Raw genomic sequence first — 19,684 nt, forward strand, 5'->3', positions numbered from 1 at the left:
ATGTCTTACATATGTACGTCAATTTGTTATGTGATACGATCCAATATGGCCGCTAGGCAGCCATTTTATTACGATATTTTCATGTACAGAGCAATAACTCAGACATGTTTCAACGGATTTTATTCAAAGTTGGTACAAGGAGATTGACTAATGTCATACATATGCATGTCAATTTGTTATGTGATACGATCCAATATGGCTGCCTTGCGGCCATTTATTACGATTTTTTCCTGTCGAGGGCCATAATACTCTAAGGCATATCTTAACCGATTTTATTCAAAGTTGGTACAAGGACATTAACCTATGTCATACATATGTATGTCAATTTGTTTCTTGATATGATCCAATATGGCTGCATGGCAGCCATTTTGTTACAATTTTTTCTTGTCCTTAGCCAAAACTTGGGCATGTCTCAATTAATGAAGAGGACTCTATCCTCTTAGGACATGTAATCAAAGTACCCATTAACAAGTGGGGACTGTGTCATCAACGATGACTTTTTTTTATTCGAACCAGGAACGGTGAAACCCAAATTTGGGTGAATAAACTGTCTGAGTATCCTTTAGAGGAGTCAGAAGCTGATGAAGAAAACCAGAACATCCCTCCAAATGGTTTGACCAGTGATGTGAGTCAGTCAGAGATTGTGCAAAGCAGTGAAACACAGGACCCTGGTGCCACAAGTGAAACACAAGATGGTGGAGAGGAGACCAAACTTGTGCACGGTCTCCAGGAAACAGAAAATGATGCTGAAGCTGTTTCAAAGGAGACAGATGTGGCTAAAGAGGAGGAAATGAAGGATGGAACTGTGGATGATGTTCAAGTTAAAGACAATGCCGCTGATGGAATTCAAGATGGAAAGGATGAAATGATAGTTGCCAAGCAACAGCATGATGTCAGCGAGCAACCTGATGCTGAGGAGCCTGACAAGATAGTGAGTTCTGAAGATCAGGTATCTGAACCGACAAATGTTGAAGTTACAGATGAACGAAAAGATACAACAGAAAAACAGGCAGAGGTCAACGAACAGCTGTTGGCCTCTGATGATGCCAAGACCGTTGAAACTAAGCAGGATGGAGATGTGAAAGAGGTAGCAACGCCTGAGGATGAAAGAAGAGTGACAACTCTGGAAAACATTGAGGAACGGACTGAAGCAAGCAGTCAATGTGAAAGCAGTAAAAGAAGTCCTAGCCAAGGAGATAGTGTGAGTGATAAAGCTGAGAGAATTCAAAAAGATGAAAGTCAAGGAGATGAGACTGTAGAGAAGATAGCATCTCCTGACAATAACGAAGTACAAACAGTGGGAGTTACAGAAACTGAACTGGCTAATGAAGATTCTAAAAGCCCAGAACAGGGAAATACAGCAGATTTTATGCCTGACAGTCAAACCACTGCGGAAAAGCCAGATGAAACAGCGCCACCACAGGCAGCACAAGTCAACAAAGAAACAGAACCGGTGGCAGAGACTGAAGTCACTGCAGACACTAGTGCTGCAAAACCTATTCAGGAGGTTAACAAAACAGAAGTTCCCGAAGACAGTAGTGCCACTGAATCTAGCCAGGAGGTTGACAAAACACAAGTCACTACAGAAAGCAGTGTCACTGAACCCAGCCAAGAGGTCGACAAAACACAAGTGACTGCTGACAATACTGTCACTGAACCTAGCCAGGAGGTTGACAAAACACAGGCCTCTGCAGACACTAGTGTCCCTGAACCTATCTCTGTCGTCGACAAAACGCAAGCCCCTGCAGACAGAAGTGCCACAAATGATAGCCAGGAGGTTGACAAAATTCAAAGTCCAGAAGTTATGGGTGAGATTGGTCAGAATGATGTCAAAGTTGTGATTGAGAAAACTGTTGTAGAAACATCCCAAGAAATTATCAGTGAACAAACAGGGAAGGATGGTACAGTACAAACTACTCCTAATAGCGCTGGTGATAAACCATTAGATACCCAAAACTCTGCATTAAAAGTACAGAATAGTGGACAGAGGGAGCAAAGCACAGAAACAGAAAATGTGGAAACTGAAGAGAAAGGAATTAAAAAAGAAAAACAGCAGGAACCAGAAGATGCTGATGAAAGTGGTAACCAGGACAACAAGCATCCTGAGGACAAAAAGGATGGGAATGATCCAGGTGGGGCTGGCAGTGGTGGTGGTGGTGGTGATGCTGGTGGTGCCGGGGATGGTGGTTCCCATGGCAACAGTGATGGGTCTCAGGGTGGGGGTGGACAGGGTGGAGGAGGAAACAGTGGGAATGACAGAGATGGCAATAATGATAAGAGAGACAATAATGGGGATAAAAAAGATGCAGAAACTGATGAGGAAAGTAAAGATTCAACTCAAGATGAAGAGGAGGAAGCGTCTTTGAAAAAACCTGGTGCTATGAAACTTTCATCGGACTCAGATGAATATTGCGACTTTTGTGGTTTGGACTCAGAAATGTGTGTGTGTCCAAACAGCAAGGTTTTGATGAAGTCAAAACGGACTGCTGAAAGACAGAGAGATGGCAAGAAAGAAATGACGCCAAAACAAAATGATGAGCAGAAAGTTAGTACACATGAGATGTACATGATTGAGCTGGATAAAATTGAGAAGGCTCTGAGAGATTCAAACAGAATTTTGGACACTGTGAGTAAAACAGAAAGTGGAAATACTCAAGTTGGAAGGCCCAGACCAAGCAGTGCATATTTACATAGTCACACCGGACACACCTACTTGCCAACAGTCAAAGGCAAAAAGTCATCTCTAATGTCTTCCACTGCAAGCTCAAGAGCTCGTCAAAGACCACAGTCTGCAAAATTCCACTCTGATAGGAAGCACAGTTCCAAGCATCAGACGCATTCCACTCCTACAAGACCAGAGGAGTTTTCAGAACTTGACCCAAGCTCAGAACTGGAGAAAATTGTTGCTGAGTACAAGGAGATGTTTGGAACACCAGAGGCAGCATATTCATTCCATCAAGGTGATGCTGGAGATGATGAATTCTCCTTTACATCACCTGTGCCAAACTTCATTCCAGAGACTCAAAGACTATGGCTTGATTCCACTGTGAACCCAGAGTATTCTGTTGAACAGTATTCCAGAGATCTTCCAAGGCCATCCCGGTCTTCAAGAACTTCCAACCAATCACATGAGAATCTACCATCACATGATGATGTATGTGACAGTGGGCATGTCAGTGAAGCTGTGTCATTGGCTGGAGACAAGGACGAAGAGGAGGAGATGCAAATTGATGCTGGATTTTCAGAGTTGTCCCTGAAGACAGATGACAGTCTGAAGGTAATTAACGCAGGGTAGTACTTTAAAGGTATACTGTCACCTGTTCCAATTTTGCCACAGTTACTATGGAAAGAGAAAATCTAACCAATCACAGATTTTAAGCGGGTGGCTGCTTTTTAAAAACAGCGCCCTCACATGGGCATTTTGAATACCAAGGAACACCCCTTTGACCTTATATGGGCATATTTAGATTACAGGTGACTGTATACCTTTAACTGTCAGACTTCCCCCTGAACTGGGGTTGGTATGCCCATTGGTCTTATGTTTGGTACTTGATTCTCTTTACAAATTGCAAATACTAATGTGACACAGGCAAAAAAAAAATGAAATATCATGGTTTCTACATGTATGTGTACACAAACCTCTTTATTAAAGAATATGGGTACACAATCCAGCAGAAATATCTTTTCAATTTTGAAATGAATATGAGTTGTGTCAGAAATGAAAACTGTTGCAATGAGCTACATGAACATACCTGTACATACGGTACACATAATCAAAATAGAAAGAAAGTTGAGCTGAATATGTAATGCATTTGTGGTACTAAATAATGACCAATCCTAGGTTTTGTTATCACTCCTTGTACAGTTAAGAGTATTTTTGTTGAACTATCAATGCCAACACACTTGACATACAAATATATATTGTTAGAGAAATCAACTGAAAAGTAAAATAACAACAAAGGCAGTACAAACTATGTAAGTCCACTTAATGTTTTTGTGTTCTGTTTTAATTTCACCAGAAGATGGACATTATGGAATCACAAACCATTGGAGCAAATGTCAGGTGAGTGTTGCTGAACTTCTCAACTATTCAGTTTTATCAACAATTGCAGACCAATCCATTGCAAAAATGTTTATCTAAAGTACATAATCTGGATTTTCAAATTACAATCAAGATATTTCCTCATTCAGTGATTCAGACAGCCATTGTCTCTGTCTTGCTCTGACTTACTTGAGTTGATGTAAAGACTACTTCACATCATGCTGGTTACCTTGTACATGGACATCAACACAGACAAACAAATGTTCAATACATGTAATATAAGTATTTCCATGTTAGTTTCATACCAGTGAAAGCAGTTATTGAGTTGCCGTCTTTTAAGAGCAATATGGAGTACCATATTTTTAGGTCAGATGTAAAATTGTAAGGTACGTAACACCTACCTTTACCAGAGTTAATCAGTGAAAATCAGTAAAAAGTAGTCATTTTGAGTTCTTTTTCAAAGTGATGGTGAAGATGAAACATCAAATATTGAAAGCAAAGTAATACCAGATACTGAATGTGTTCATCCCTGTAAATATTATTCATGCCACAGAGATATAAAACAAAGGGTGAGGGAATACTGCGCAGTATGATTGAAAAATACTAACACATAATTTTGGAGCAAAGTCAAGGTCATAATTGTAGTATTTATACTCTGTTATAGAAGAGTCAGCTCACATTCTAAGGCTAACCCTTTCATCAGAGCCATGGTTTGGCGCAGACCTATTATCCATTGTGATTCTTGGTATTTTCACAGAGAATTTGGGAAAACAAGTTATTGCAGCAAGATTCAGTGACAATCAAATGTCAGGCCCACATCAGAATAGAATAGAATAGTGTCTGACAGAGTACATATGTTCATTCTGATGACTTACACTGTTAGATTGTACAGTTAAAGTCAGAAATCCCATTTTGGATCTGTAACTGGAACTATGACAGAAAAATTACCGATTAACAGTAGAAAGCATTTTTTTTTGACTTCCATCCCTGTGTACTAAAACATTTCATTTTAATAAGCCATTTAATTTATTAAACAGACATTTCTGTCATTAAAGAGGCTCTCCCTGTGAGACTAAGTAACGTCAAAATATTCAAGTACTTAATAAAAGCCATGGATATTACTTAACCAGGGCAACAGTTGTACAATTTAAAATGTGACAAATTAAGTATTGAACATGTAAACAAAGAATGTAAATGAGGGAACGACAAGTTATATTGATTTTGCATTGATCAAACAATGAAAATTCATGTTGGTTTTCAGACATACAATGCAGTAATTGCTGTGTAAATGTATGAATTGGATTATGGCCGCACAACGAAATTAGCTAATTTTTTAATGTCATTTTCAGTTTATATTACTGTCCGTGCATGCATTTATAGAAATGCTGGAGGACTTTGAATCTAACTGTTGGAGGGATATTATGATCACAAAGTGCATGCAATGATTCCATGGTATGCTTTAGTTTTTTTGTATGGTAACTGATCCATTTTTTGTGTTTTTACATCATCCACTGCCTATTTGGTATGGACTCCAGGACAGAAACAGAGAAAGCAAGGAAAAATTTAACATTCATGACTGCCGGAGTTTTCTGATAAGGCTAAACAAAAAAAATTGTGCCGTTCCTATCCTATTTTTTACCTGCCAACCTTAAACGTTTTAGAGCTACGTGAACACAGAAGTAAAAAAAAAAGAAAGGAAAAAAAAATCCATAAAATCAGGGGTTCATTACTTGGCATTTGATTTTGGCTTGAACGAGGATGTCTTTTATTGTTTTTTCCTTTTATATGTATGATACATTTTTCTAGAAATCTTGTGGCCAGTGTTTGGCCGCCCTCAACCCCTGAAAAATGCATATTTAAAAATGAAAATATTTTGGAAAAAAAATTCCTGCCGACCTACCTACCCTATTTTTCAAAACCATGTTATCGGAACAGCACAGTTTTTTTTTTTCGCCTAATGGGCCCTGAGCGTTTATTCAAAAAAATGGGTAAATTTGTCACTGGCATACCTGGAGGTTGATAAACGCCCAGAGCATTAATTTGGTCGGGTAACCAACACCCTGTCAGTCCAAAAATCTATATTGTGTACCAATCAGGTTCAAACCATTGTGCTGTATTAAGAAGTATGTTGGTCATGCATCATGACCAGATTATCAAAACTTTGTATGTTTGTGTCTTAAAGCATGCATAGATGGATTAAAATGACTTTCAGAAAATATCACATTTAAGTGAAGGGACATATTTTTGACATGTTACACCTATCAATCAAAATTCACACCTTGACAATCTTTGTTATTCTATTTAATTTTTGATCCATAAAAAAATAATTCCTTTTCTTTTCAATTTCATCAGCATTGCTTCTATAACAATTAACACACATTCGTAGAACAGATTATTTGAAAATGCACACGGAACATAAAAATCCAAAATTTAAAGAAAATTTGTAATTTCACTTCCAATATTGTATAGAATTGACAGAATTACATTCAGTATGTCATAAAAATAAAACATCAGTAAAGATTTTAGCATATTATTGTTTTCTATCAATTTTCACAAATCTTAGCAATAGAAAACAAGCCGTCACGTAGAAAATTCTCAATTATCAGATGAATTGACACTACCAGTCATACTTGATGAACTAATCCAATTAGTGATAATACAAGAAAAGGGTCCAATAATTCTAAGTGCATCACAAATATATGTAGACATATACTTGCTACTATGTCTATAATTGCCTGTTTTCATGGCATTCGTGTTGATTTCTGTCAAGTTTTTTCACTGAAAATGTGGCAATGTTGTTCCTGTCATCATACCACACAATGTCATAATTTTGATTGAACCTATTGTTATCAGGAAGTGAAATTAGAATGTTATCGTGCAAGTGTTTATCACTATGTCTGATAATGGAAAGCTTTGTAATTTTACACGAAGTATGTATGATATTGGGCCGGCCAGCTACGAGGAGTATATAAAGTACTACTAGTACATTTGACACTCTGGCTGGGCCAGCCAGCCATCTACAGTATGTCATACGTAACTCATTCACATACAGCGACTTAATCGAGTGCTACTCTGCAGAAAGGAAGCTCAACCCAGATGAAATACTAACTCGGTTTAAATGATAGCAATATTTGATATTTACAGTTTATTTTTTTTAATAATTACAAAAATAATATCATATTTTAAGACTACTCACTCCTAGTTCGCCTGTGGTAATTTCAGAACAAATTGAATATGTACGAGGTCTCCATGTACTAATGCAATCAAACATTTGCCAAACAATCTGGTGTAAATGCTGTAAACGTTTAAACCTGACCAAATGTCAAGGTAAACATGTAACATGTTTATGTCATGATAAATTCTAAAAAAGTCGGCCGGAAACCATACAGTGTGTATGTATAGAAACTAATCACTCAATTCATTGAAAGTATTCACATGAACAATTTGCATTATGAGCTGTGCCCTGCAGTTTACAATCAATCATCATTTAATGGAAACTCATTTTTCATCATTACCTTGATGATAGTCAGCAGTGCACCACAATTATAAACCACACAGAATCCGCAAAATACTAATGGATGAACAACTGCAGCAATTAAGCAAGTGAGGATTGACACTTTTGCAGTGTTTCTATGCCCTGAGCTACTACATTGTCAGCCAGGCATGTATTCTGAGACGCTGTCAGCCAGGCATGTACTATGAGACATCCATGTGGACTAATAAAAAAGTCAAGGACAAAACCAGTCATCCAGTCTGTCTCATCTTGTTACCATGGCAACCATCATAAACTGAGCAGGCGGGTGTACTGTATGTAGGGGTGTGTTGATCCATTGGTGTGATAAACAGGTTGGGCTATGCTGTGTAAGTGACAGTTCTTTGAAGGGTAAATATATTTCTCCTGATTGTAATGAGGACAGTCATCGGCAGGACACACATCACTGCGGCGGTAGCAGACTGATGCTTTGCTGTCAGCATGTGGAGACGGTTTCCAAGGTACAAATTTTACAGGACATTGACACAGCATGAACCTTCATATAGCTCTGTTTTGTTATCTGAATTAACTCTTTAATGTGAAATATTTGAAACATTGTTTTGCTAATATTTGGATACTTAGACTGGTCACGTTCATTCAGGATTGCTATGTGGATGTGTCATGTATCTGCTTTAGGTGTAATGGGTCATTTGAGGTCATGCTGTTGATTGATTAGGCTCAATGAATGGAAAAATGATCTGATATAAAAATCAATTAAGACAAGAGAAGAATGTAAATTGCCTATCATAAAATCAATACTGGTGGAGAAATTAATCATAAAATACAGAATTTGGATGAAAAATATGTTTCATACCCTCATTGTATTAGTGTAAGATGATTATAAATAACTGACAAACATTTTGATTCCTAACAGCGTGATATAAACTGATATATCAACATATTTTCATGTAATTTCATACACTTGAATTTCATAATGTGATTCATGAAACAACTTCATTCCCTCAGAGAGAGAAATATAAATTACACGCTGAGTGTATCGCGCTGTGTGTGTTTAACTTAAGTAGTTAATTTCTGTTGGCAGTGTAATATATCCTGCTTGCCATCAGTACCCAGCGTGATATTTCCCACAGTTTGCCAATGTAATCTTGTTTCTACTTTGAAATTTTCCTGTGATCACTAACAGCATAGCAGTTAATGAACCATGTATGGCTCTTAAATGTTTTTGTGTTCTACAGATCAACATCTCACCGCACTACCGGTACACAAAAACATTTCATGATTTTTGTCATTTTTCACGTAATCATATTATTCCAGAAATTGAATGAGACAATTTTCAAAATGCACCAGGATGGGCTGACTATAACTAAGAAAATTCTTAAAATCTTCATATCACAAAAGATTCCTATTAACTGTAAAAAGAATAAAACCACACTGCATTTTATCTCCTTGCTGTATAATTGCAGGCTGTAAAGAGTTGTGGCGTTTGCTACACTTGAGAGGAAATTTCGTGCAACATTAAAATATTTTAGCAATTCAAACAGTCTGTGATACATGTAGCTATGGTTTGAGGGGATGAAATATGAATGACCCACATATGAATGACCCTGAAATAAATGTATCAACAGTGGGACAAGCCTATAATACAGTTGTTCAAATGATGTCACGTTCTGTTAACAAAAAAAATGTGTACATAATGCCTGGTGAGAATGTTCAGCCATTTCTATCTCATCTATTGACAACACTCAGCACATCAGCACTTTGGATGTCAAGTCACACATTATAACTCATGCTACATACATGTACTGCCTCAATGTAAAGCTCATGTTACATATTGCCTGCATCAGAATTCCTGACAAGTGAATTGATACCTATAATGATGCTAGTAATTATGCAGTTCTTTCAAATTATGAGATGTAAAACTATAGAGTTTGTCAGAGGGAATTAATTGTAATAATTCACCTTCCAGACCCAACTCTTTTGGGTTTTCATTGTCTTGTAATTTACAGTTTGCAGACAGGTTTAGACTGCAAAGTAGATAACAACAGCTCAGCGTTTTTATTTAAATCTTCAATGCAGCTCTGTGAAAACATCTGTTGAAAACAACTCCGTGTTAAGGTTTCCTAGGTTCGGTAGAATGTTTAATGTACTGGTATGGCTATTTTGTTTTGACAATGAAGATGAAGTTCTATATGAACACAGGCAACTTCATGTACACAGGCAAAAGTATTTAAAAGGGGCAGCTACATGTACAGCATGTACATTGTATCTTGGCGTGAATGAGCTGAAATGAAAACACAATCACTATATTTATACAGATCTCATACATTATAGAATGCAGTTCCATATATTGAAATGTTGACTGCATATTTTGTTCAGTATGTTTCTTTAAAATCATGAGTTAGGTAACAAAAGAGTGGATCTTGTTGCTAAGCAGGTGGTATATGTTGATCTAGACTAGCTATGTACATTGTAAGCTTTCTTTTTTTGTTTTTTTAAAAAACTGTGTAAAAAATGACTGGCTGAGTGTGGTGTATATATATATACAGGATTACACGTACATACTATACAGTTAAAGCCCCAATAGCTGCTAATTTTATGCATTATTTTCATGATTTTATTTCCATCCCAAAGTTGGTTCATTTAAATGTGCTAACTGAAGGAACTGTATTGAATTATCATTTTTCGTCGATTTTGACCATGCCTACACGTTTTAATAGGCTGAACAATAAACGGGTGCCGCATCCATAAAATAGCGCCCTCAGGGGAAAATACAAACAACGATATTATCTGAACATACACATCGTGATCATACCAGAAATAAGCATGATGGCATTTACTTGAATGCACAACACAGGATGACCAACACATTTTTTTGTAATCTTTACTTTCTCTGTCATTGAAAATGGCGGGAAATCTAAAATGATGTCAAACCGTTTGAATTTACGTGCCACTTTCATCACTAATGACAGCATTATACACTTTTTCAGTCTTTAATGGATCTTATTCAAAGAAAACTCTTGGAAAACTCAGGATATTTTGAGATTGGTTTATTAGGCATTTTCAGCTATTGGGACTTTAAAAGTGAACTTATTCCGTCATCGTGCTACATGTCACAATTACCAATGCAAGTGTAGATCTCCAACTCCAGGGTCCATGAAATATTTTTTTTTAAATGATATTTAAAAAATGGTGTCATTTCATCAGTTTTGCAAGATACAGATATAGATGAGAAGAAACAGAGTATAATTTTATTTGCCTCGTTCCAGCTAAATGGATTCATTTGTGCAGTATAAGCACCAATCATACAAGTGTCATGTTATTGGTGATTCTTTAAATCTTGAGTGGATGCATACAGTAATGCATTATATAGACGGATTTGATTCTCTTGATATTCTGATTTGATCTATGTTGATATGTATCACTTTTTCATTTTCAGGGACTCGCCAGAGAAGTTGACTGTTGTCGCCACAACCAAGACATTATCAAAAGCAAGGTACACTGCGCCATTATGTTTCTACCAAAATCTCAGTCATGAAAGGGTTGTGTTACATACCCATTCCTGTGTTTTTACTTTTTTCCCTCTTTGTTCTTTTTCAAGTGCAATTAAAAAGTTTCTTCATCTCAGAATATAAACATAAAGGATTTATATCACTGCTATTTTCACCCTATTCACTCTATTAAACCTTACATAGATCAAGACATTCCATTGAAACCAATGGAATCAGACCTCATCATGGATTTACACTGACATAGGATACTAGTTAATGTGGAGATGATTCAAGATGGTAACAAGTTCACATCTACTGCTCATCCAGGATTTTGTCCTGACTAAAATCTAACCAATCTAAGTTTATCATACTCCCTGAATTAACTTCTTTGTCAATTTCAACTTTCATGCAGCAAGCTTTGATGATCCCACATGTACCTCCACCTAACATGTCTGTAAACAATGAAATACAAAATAACGAAATTTAATGAAAGGGATCGTCTTCTCTTTTTCAGATTGAATAAAACTGACATCTCTTTCCCATTGGCTCCGTTCCCTCCTCTGAGTTTCCGTATCAACGCTGTTCCACCTGTCGGCAAAGTCTATTACTTTGCCTATGGTGCTGACATGAACCCAAACAGGTGAGAAGGAAAGGGAATTATTTGTGAGAATGTGTCCACATACAGTATTGCATGGTACAGCTGTATTCACCTGTCTGTCCATTCCCAATGTATAATTAGATATCGCAACTGCTACAACTGAATGCAATTTTAAAAGTTAAGTTTTGTGGTTATTAGTTTTAGGTGTACAATACAGCCATCTATATAACTGTAAGACCAACATATTTGAGTTGATATCACTATAGATGTTAACCCTTATCCACTTACACCCTTTGTCCACACTGAGTGTAAGTTTAAGGTAATTTAAAAGAGTAATCAGATCACATGACATGTGATCTGTACTGTACATCAGAAGACACACATTGTGTGTCTTCTGATGTACAGTGAAATCGGTCTATTAAGGACACCTTCAGGAATGGAAAAAGTGACCTTAATACAGAGGTGGCCTTGATAGACAGGTGAAATTCTATTCAAAGTGTAACTTTTGTTTTGATAAATCTGTCCTTAATGAAGAGGTTTTCTGATTAGAGAGGTGTCGGTAAGGTATTTCATCAATTGTAAAACATTCTTTTCCTTCCAGAATGACTACATACATAGGACGTGACATTGACCACCGTCTCTGGGGGATCTTGTTTGGCTTCCGTCTGAAATTTAACAAGAAAGGTTCGGATATGGAAGCTGGTGGATTCCCTAACATAGAGTGTGATTCTGAGAGTTCTGTGGAAGGCTGTGTGTATCTATTGAATCACAGTGAACTTGGCAGTCTGGATAGATTCATGGGATACCCAGAGGTAACAGCTTTATTTAGTAGTTACCAGGTCATTTAAATATATCTTATTACCAGAAATGGACATTGTTGGAAAGCTTATGCGTAGTTTTTGAAAAATTTTCTTGCACTATCACTGTATAGGGTACATTGTATATATGATTACAAGTTCGGATCCTTTACCTGCTCAATTTAGCCTGTTGAAATATCTAGTAACTGGTGGTATAACAAGTAATAACTATTATTCTACTTATAAACACAGCCAGTATTATATCCACTATGCCATGATTGACAGTTATATCATGCCAGTATAGTGATGGCAGAAATACTGCTATCTGATTGGTTGAAACGTAAAAATAACCCTGCTATATTCGCAGTGTAGCACAGTTGAAGCAGGCACAAGCTCTCAGCTAGAGAAAAATTCCCTTTTTGATGTTTCACACCAAATTCCAAATTAATATTATGATATAATAGCAATGAACCACCGCAGCAATGGGTTTACCACTCAATTTTGACCAGTTCATGACATATATGCACGAGAGATAGTGAGTGCATATATGAACTGAACTGGTCAAAATCTCCTGTTATACCACCACTGAGTGAGCTTTACTGCTTAATTATACCACGGGCATGAGTTCATTTTTACAAGAATTATCAATGCAGTAATAAAAAAATAAAGCAATATCTGTATTTTATGAGGAGCAAGAGCTATTTATTCCTTATTGTTTATTACATTAAGTTTCTAAATTATTATCTTCTGTTCCTTCACTGTCAGCACTACACCCGTGTGATGTTACCAGTCTGGATGATCAATTGCTGTAGTCCCAGTGATCTAGGGATAGCACAGTATTGTGTACCAGCTGTTATGTATGTTGCTCAGGACAAGTGGACACACGATGGTGAGTATTGCCACTCACATTTACATACTTTTATAAGATGTACAATATGTTATATAAATTTGTCAATATCAGTGAATTTTGTGACATCATCCCCTAGATTACTACTGATAATGTATCTGATTATTGAGTATTATTGCCCAAGGTGTTTTCTACTTCTACAAATTCATTGGCATTGCCAAAACTATAAAATAATAACACTAACATACCCCCTCCTGGCCCATAATGGACTCAAGCGGAGTTTGCACTCTGTAAGGTACTCAGCTTTGCCTCATATACTATGTTGTGCAAAGTTTGCTTTCATCCATTATGGAGTGGGAGAGGGAGTACATTATTGCTTAAATAAATGTGTTCTAAAGATTACAACTTTGCATTGAAAATTGTGTCATTGTAGCAGGGACTGAAGTGAGATATTTGAAATTCAACCCAAAAAATAAGACTACAAGTGTATACTAAATAGTAAAAGACACATATACTTAAATCATTGAAAGAATTTCATTGTAAATAGCTAGCCATCAGACTGAAAGTGAACAAAAGTTGAAAAATACAGCTTTCACTGTTTTTATGATCAAAACAAAGAAATACATGAGTCAGTCATATTTCCCTATTACTTCCTTTTTCCAATGTTTCTGTTTTCAGGATAGAATGTAACTTTGTCACTAAAGAATCACCATCAAAAACTAATGTTAAGTATACTGGTCAAAATATGAGTTCAGAATATGGACAAAACAGACAAAATGATAATACTCAATCAGATAAAAGATGAAAACTTTAAAAATATTCACTTTATTCATTTTCAATTTCAGATGATTGTCTGCAGTATGATTACAGTCTGAGTCAGTGCTTGAAAGGGTCTGATCTTCTCTCTAAGTCGTACAGAGATCACCTGAGTTCACTGAAACACACAAACCCTCTTCCACCAATTCCAACAACGACAGTTGCCAGTTGAGGTCTTCACATGCCACTGTAAACAGTGATAACTCTATGAGGAAACTGTATAATTGCTTGGAGAAAATGCTGTGAAAAATCAGAGACAATGAAATTCGCATCAGACTTGGTGAAGCAGTTCTACAAATGGTTTATGTCTGTTTTCTGGGGTGTGCATGCATGTGTGTATGTCTGATAGCCAATAGTTTGTGAAGATGTGCAACTACTTCAGAATGTGACCAGGTGTTGTCACTTCAAGCTGAGTTTGTTTACATTAATAGAACCTTCTTATAAGATATTATAAGAATCTTTATAAGATTCATGTAAGGATCTTATAAGAAGATTTTGTATGGGAAGTCAAAGACAAGCCCCATGGACAAAGTCACTCTGTCTCATTTCTCCACACAGTGATTGTCTGATGAAATACAATTATAGTATCTGCCTTACAATGTCAGTGCAGGTGTGAGCAAACCTATCCAGTGCATATTGGTCCAAGATCAGTATCAATGAAGGTAAAGCACCCTTAGAGTCTTGTTTGCAGTCAAGAATACATTCTTTATGACATGTGAACATCAGTCTTTTATACTGACCTGTTAGGCCCATTGAATGGCAACGTACAGGTTGGAGCAGAAACTGTTGTGGTCTGGGACGTAGAAGCAGTGGATTTGCTCACCCCTGAACCAGTCGCGACGCAGCTCCGTGAGAACAATAGAATCCATTTGCCGTTCGTGGGGGGTCTGCATACATTAAATTCAAATATATGGCGGCCATTTTCGCACTCAACATGTCCTCGTTTGTCGTGGAATTTTTCACCTTAAATGATTTCATTTCGCGTTCTAAATCAACACAGTCCGAAAACAGAACATTGTAAATAACTACATTGGTCAAATCAATGGTTACCTTATCAAGAACCCCCCAAAATCGGCAGGCATGGGAGACAACTCGCGATCGTATCGATGCGATATAATCTATTCATCGACCGTAAAAAGCAGCAAAACGTTTGTGTCCAGAGTCGAAAATGCACTGAGCCCATAACAGATTATGTTTTGACCAAATAATCCACTTTCTTACCGCATTCTTTTTCTAGGACGGCTATGCCAATTCGTCAAAACAGTTCCCGCACTCAGTTCACCTACCGATGCAGCCAAGAAGCGCCCTCAATGGTCACAAGATCAAATCTTACCTTACTTCGGATTTGTGCTGAACAAACTCAGATGAAGGTCGCACACTATTTTTGAAATCGTGCTGCTTTATGATCTGCTTTATGATCTGAATCTAACAATTACAAGATTTTTTCACCTTTGTGGCTCATAAAAAAGACAATATTAAGCATGGACGTGGCAACACAGCTGAACACGGCGGATACTACCACATGTCAATCGAAATACGAGTTTTATCAGCGAAAATAACAAACATCGGGACATCCTTTGGCGAGTAGGTGCGAAATAAGGTCCGAACCCGGTCTGGCAAGAAAATTTTGGAATTTAGGGGCCTAAAGAGGAACAATCGCCGATATGGAAAACGGAGCGCTGGCGCTAAATCAGACTGTCGCCCAACATTTCCGTCCACACGCCCTGCAGCTCTATAGGTGAAACCAGTCACCGTACAGGCAGAGTTTTACTGCAAAATTTTACAAGTCTTAATGGATGTACCGGTCCCATATTCCACAATTTCGTAGCACAAGGATGATAAAAGACATTTCTGTTAATGGTTAGGTAAATCGCTGTCTAGGACGGTTTTGCCAATTTCGAAAAGAATCGGTACGTAACGAGTAGTTGGAAATCAACGTATTACATTCGAAGACATATAAAATAGGTCGATGTCGTATGTACAAATATCATGCAATCGTCCACACAAAGGCGACGTCTTCCTTCAATACATACTTCCTGAATTAGACAGACAGATTAACAGATGTTCGAGAATTCCAACGATTCCTAACTTATACCACTTATACAACCGTACAGCTCAATTCGCCATGAGCAATCCTGGCAACCTGCGCAGAAAAAGTGCGCCGTTCAAATTAACCGCCAAATCGCGGAGCTGCGTCGCGACTGGAACTGTGATAGCTTATCTGATATACCAACAATTCCTTATGCTGTACGTAAAGGTTTTTTGAGATGATTAAATTTAATGTGCATAGCATGTACTCAACACTTATTTCCTTTCCTTTCTCCAAAGCTTGGGATACAGTAAGTAGTTTCCAGAGTGAATTTAGTCTAACGTTTGCTCAGTTTTCAATGAACTTGTAAATCAGACTACATTGCACAAGTCTGATATGGTTTATATCAGTGAATGCCCATCAATTCTGTGTGAAATATAAGTGTGTTTTCTAAATATCAAAATAATACTTACAGTGTAGTATCGTTAAACCGTACATGAACTTGTATTTCTCTTATTTATGGAGCTACCACGGGCACATAGGAAAAATTCTACAAATTCAACTTGCTTAAAATAAAGTATTACTAGATATGTACATCATATATTCTAAATAAGTTTAGCACTTGTATTTTGGCCCACTCATTTGAATGTACCAGGATGTCATGTGAATGCCAATGCAATTATGACTTGTAGCATTGCACGGTTGAAACAATCAGCAAGATAAGGTACAGCACCCAGAAAGTTTGATGATCTTCAGCTATTTGTATTAAAAAATGCATTTGAAGTTGATTTTTTTTATTTTGTGTAAAGTTGGGCATTACTTTGAGTTCCTATATAATTGCTTACATTATCTATTTTACTGTTTTTTTATATCTGAGATTGTAGACATTTTACTTTACCAGGATATCATGAAAGTGTCAGTGCATACATTTTGTCATTCCGTAGACATTTGTCCAACGTATTTTGTTGAAAACAATGGGAGTTGCACCAAAAGTTTGATTGTCACCTGCCTGAGGTATTCCCAGAATTTTACCAACGTTCATGATGCAATATGTCATCGGTATGCCGCAGTAACCACTGCTGTATTATCCCTTACAGAAAAATAATATAGCAAACTTTAATACATGTAGTTTGATCACTGTTGTACAAAATCTTTGCTCAGTTTTTGATCACTGTGGTTCAGTGTCAATTTTCACGCAAGTTATTGTTGAATATTTCCTTATTTAACTCAATCCTTGTACAGAGAAACAGCTTCATATTTATACAGTTCACAGAATCTTTAAATGATGCACCACTGTAACCATCAGATTTTGCCATTGCTTTATTTCCAGCTTTGCATGATGTATATATTTTGTATATATTTAATGAACTGACCAAGCATTTATCAATTGCAAATTTAATTGAATTATTTTTAATAAGTTGAGTGTCTTCAAAATGAAATGACTGGATCCGTCCATTTTTCATTCAGTGTTAAAATTCTAACAAATGATTGCAATGGTTTTCAAAAGGTTTGTAAAAGTTTATAACTATTTAATGTTTCCGTCCCAATATGCAACCCTGCTGCACAGCTTATGTAAAATATTAACGGATTATGTATTATTTTTTGTAAATAGCAAAAATATTGAGACAAGCATATCTGTATAATAATCATGCTTTCACAAAATATTCCTGTTTTATATAAAAAAACTTTCCATTTGTGCCATGATATTACACCAATGGGTGCTCAATATTTTTCTTTGTGTGCTTGTGTTTGTCAATCAATAAGTGAGAAAGGGGTATGTCTTGAAAGTGTACGTGACGTTTGTGGTGGGAAAGGCAAGTTATAAACATTGCAACTCTACTGGTCCCAGGATTGATCTGTTGAATGGTGAAAATTGCATCCTTTTAGTCAAGTTTGTTTTCAATGAAATGTTAAAGGGTCTAGGAGTTACATGTCGGTTCTCCTTATCATCCTCATCAAAATTAGAAAGTTTTTAAATCAAATATGTGACAACACTTTTAATAATGTGATTTGAAAGACCATGTCCATTCAGACGTCAGCGATCATTGACAAATAATGGTGTGTGTTTGCCCCAAGGCATAGCATTAAATGCAGTATCCAAGTATGGTGACTGTTAAATGTACTTTAAAGTCTCATCTGGCGGAAAGATTTTCATCTGATAAGACTGGATTTTGAAGCAAAACTTGATGAAGTAGGTTTTTGGAGCAATAAAGAGGATGGTTTTTAATACATACTGATTGTTTCTCATGTCTTTTAATGTGTACACACATAATAACTGTTTGGCTCTCCCGTACCTTTATGACAGATTTTTTGAATATATAATTTTTTTTAGGCCAGTGTTTCCACGTTTGGTGAAAATATCTTCAAAATAACTAGTCACGTAGCATTCAAAATTGTGATGTAAATTTTTTTGGCGGACTTAATACTGCTTTGCCTAAATTATGACGAAACTAGCATATATAAAGTGTTTAGGTCTAATAATTATTTTATGATCAAAACCTCTTTTTTCTGAAACCACCAGTCAGATCATTTAGTTTGTCAATGACCAGGGATGACTTCATGTTTGGCTAAATGAGAAAAAGTTTGCATATGTAAATTTTGGAGGCCAAATTCTTCTACTTGTTCAATCATGTTCTCCAGATAGTTTTCAAATTGCAACTTTTAAGTTTAGGAAAAGCGGCTTTTGTCAAATATTGGATCATTATTTTAACATAGTACGTGTTACCTTAACACATACAGAAGTTGTGTGTATTGTTCGTGTATACAGATCAGAAATCATGATCACTGGAACACAGATCACAAATACAGACCCAAAACACTGTTAAATTTAGCTGGTGTTTTAAAGAGCAAACTGCCAGGCTGTACACACAATTTGTTGTTTGGAAAAATAAACCTAATTTCAGAAGAATTTTCTTTGTACTGGACCGTACACTCTAATCTGATGATGATGGAGCCTATTAACTAACTTAAAAGTCCAACAGCTTGTAAGATTGATTATGAGCAGATTCTGTTTTACTAATGTGTACATGTAATTTGAACTCCTGGAAAGACAGTCTGTATACAACATGAGACATTTTTTTGTGTATCTGCACTAAATGTCGTTTTCACAATTAACTTCATGATCAAAGCTCACATTACATGAAAAGTATCAGAGAAAACTTACATGACACCTTTAAGATGTTCCGTTAAACAAAGCAAGATATCACAATGTTGTACCCAAAGGGTACATTGAAAAATAGAGGTAGATCACTCCGCCACGATTAAAGTGCAGGCCTAGAGTGCCAAATCAAAATGAGCTGAAAGGGTATCCATTGCTGACTGATTGTTTTGTATAGTTTTTCATTCAAACCAATTGCCACAGCATTTTTCTTTTCATTGAAGTCTATTGAAAACCCTTTTTTCCAGAAATCTTGCAAGATCACATAGGACATCTGGCAAATTGCTATTAATATATTTTTAACTTCTATTGTCACCAATGTTGTTTGATTGGACAGTTTTTCTCTGTTGTTTGGTTCATTGATTTCAAAGTGCATTACAAGATTGTGGCTACCTTTACTAACTCGGACAGGGCGAT

The 19,684-nt window shown here is 36.6% G+C and overlaps 1 protein-coding gene across 5 annotated transcripts in view; it reads left to right on the forward strand.

The window, feature by feature from the left end:
• Window positions 1-18,341, forward strand: part of LOC139152645 (titin homolog) — a 35,337-nt gene extending 16,996 nt beyond the window's left edge. For 4 of the 5 annotated variants that reach the window (XM_070725901.1, XM_070725903.1, XM_070725904.1 and 1 more), the window contains 7 exons: window positions 517-3,277; window positions 4,017-4,063; window positions 10,972-11,028; window positions 11,538-11,663; window positions 12,223-12,433; window positions 13,184-13,307; window positions 14,111-18,341. In XM_070725901.1, the coding sequence (XP_070582002.1) occupies window positions 517-3,277; window positions 4,017-4,063; window positions 10,972-11,028; window positions 11,538-11,663; window positions 12,223-12,433; window positions 13,184-13,307; window positions 14,111-14,253 (3,469 nt within the window). In that variant the 3' untranslated portion in view covers window positions 14,254-18,341. The remainder of the gene's footprint in view (window positions 1-516; window positions 3,278-4,016; window positions 4,064-10,971; window positions 11,029-11,537; window positions 11,664-12,222; window positions 12,434-13,183; window positions 13,308-14,110) is intronic. The other variant, XM_070725902.1, reaches the window with a different exon arrangement.
• The last annotated feature ends 1,343 nt before the right edge of the window (window positions 18,342-19,684 follow it).

This window comes from Ptychodera flava, chromosome 16, assembly GCF_041260155.1.
Source record: "Ptychodera flava strain L36383 chromosome 16, AS_Pfla_20210202, whole genome shotgun sequence".
Classification (NCBI taxonomy): Eukaryota; Metazoa; Hemichordata; class Enteropneusta; family Ptychoderidae; genus Ptychodera; species Ptychodera flava.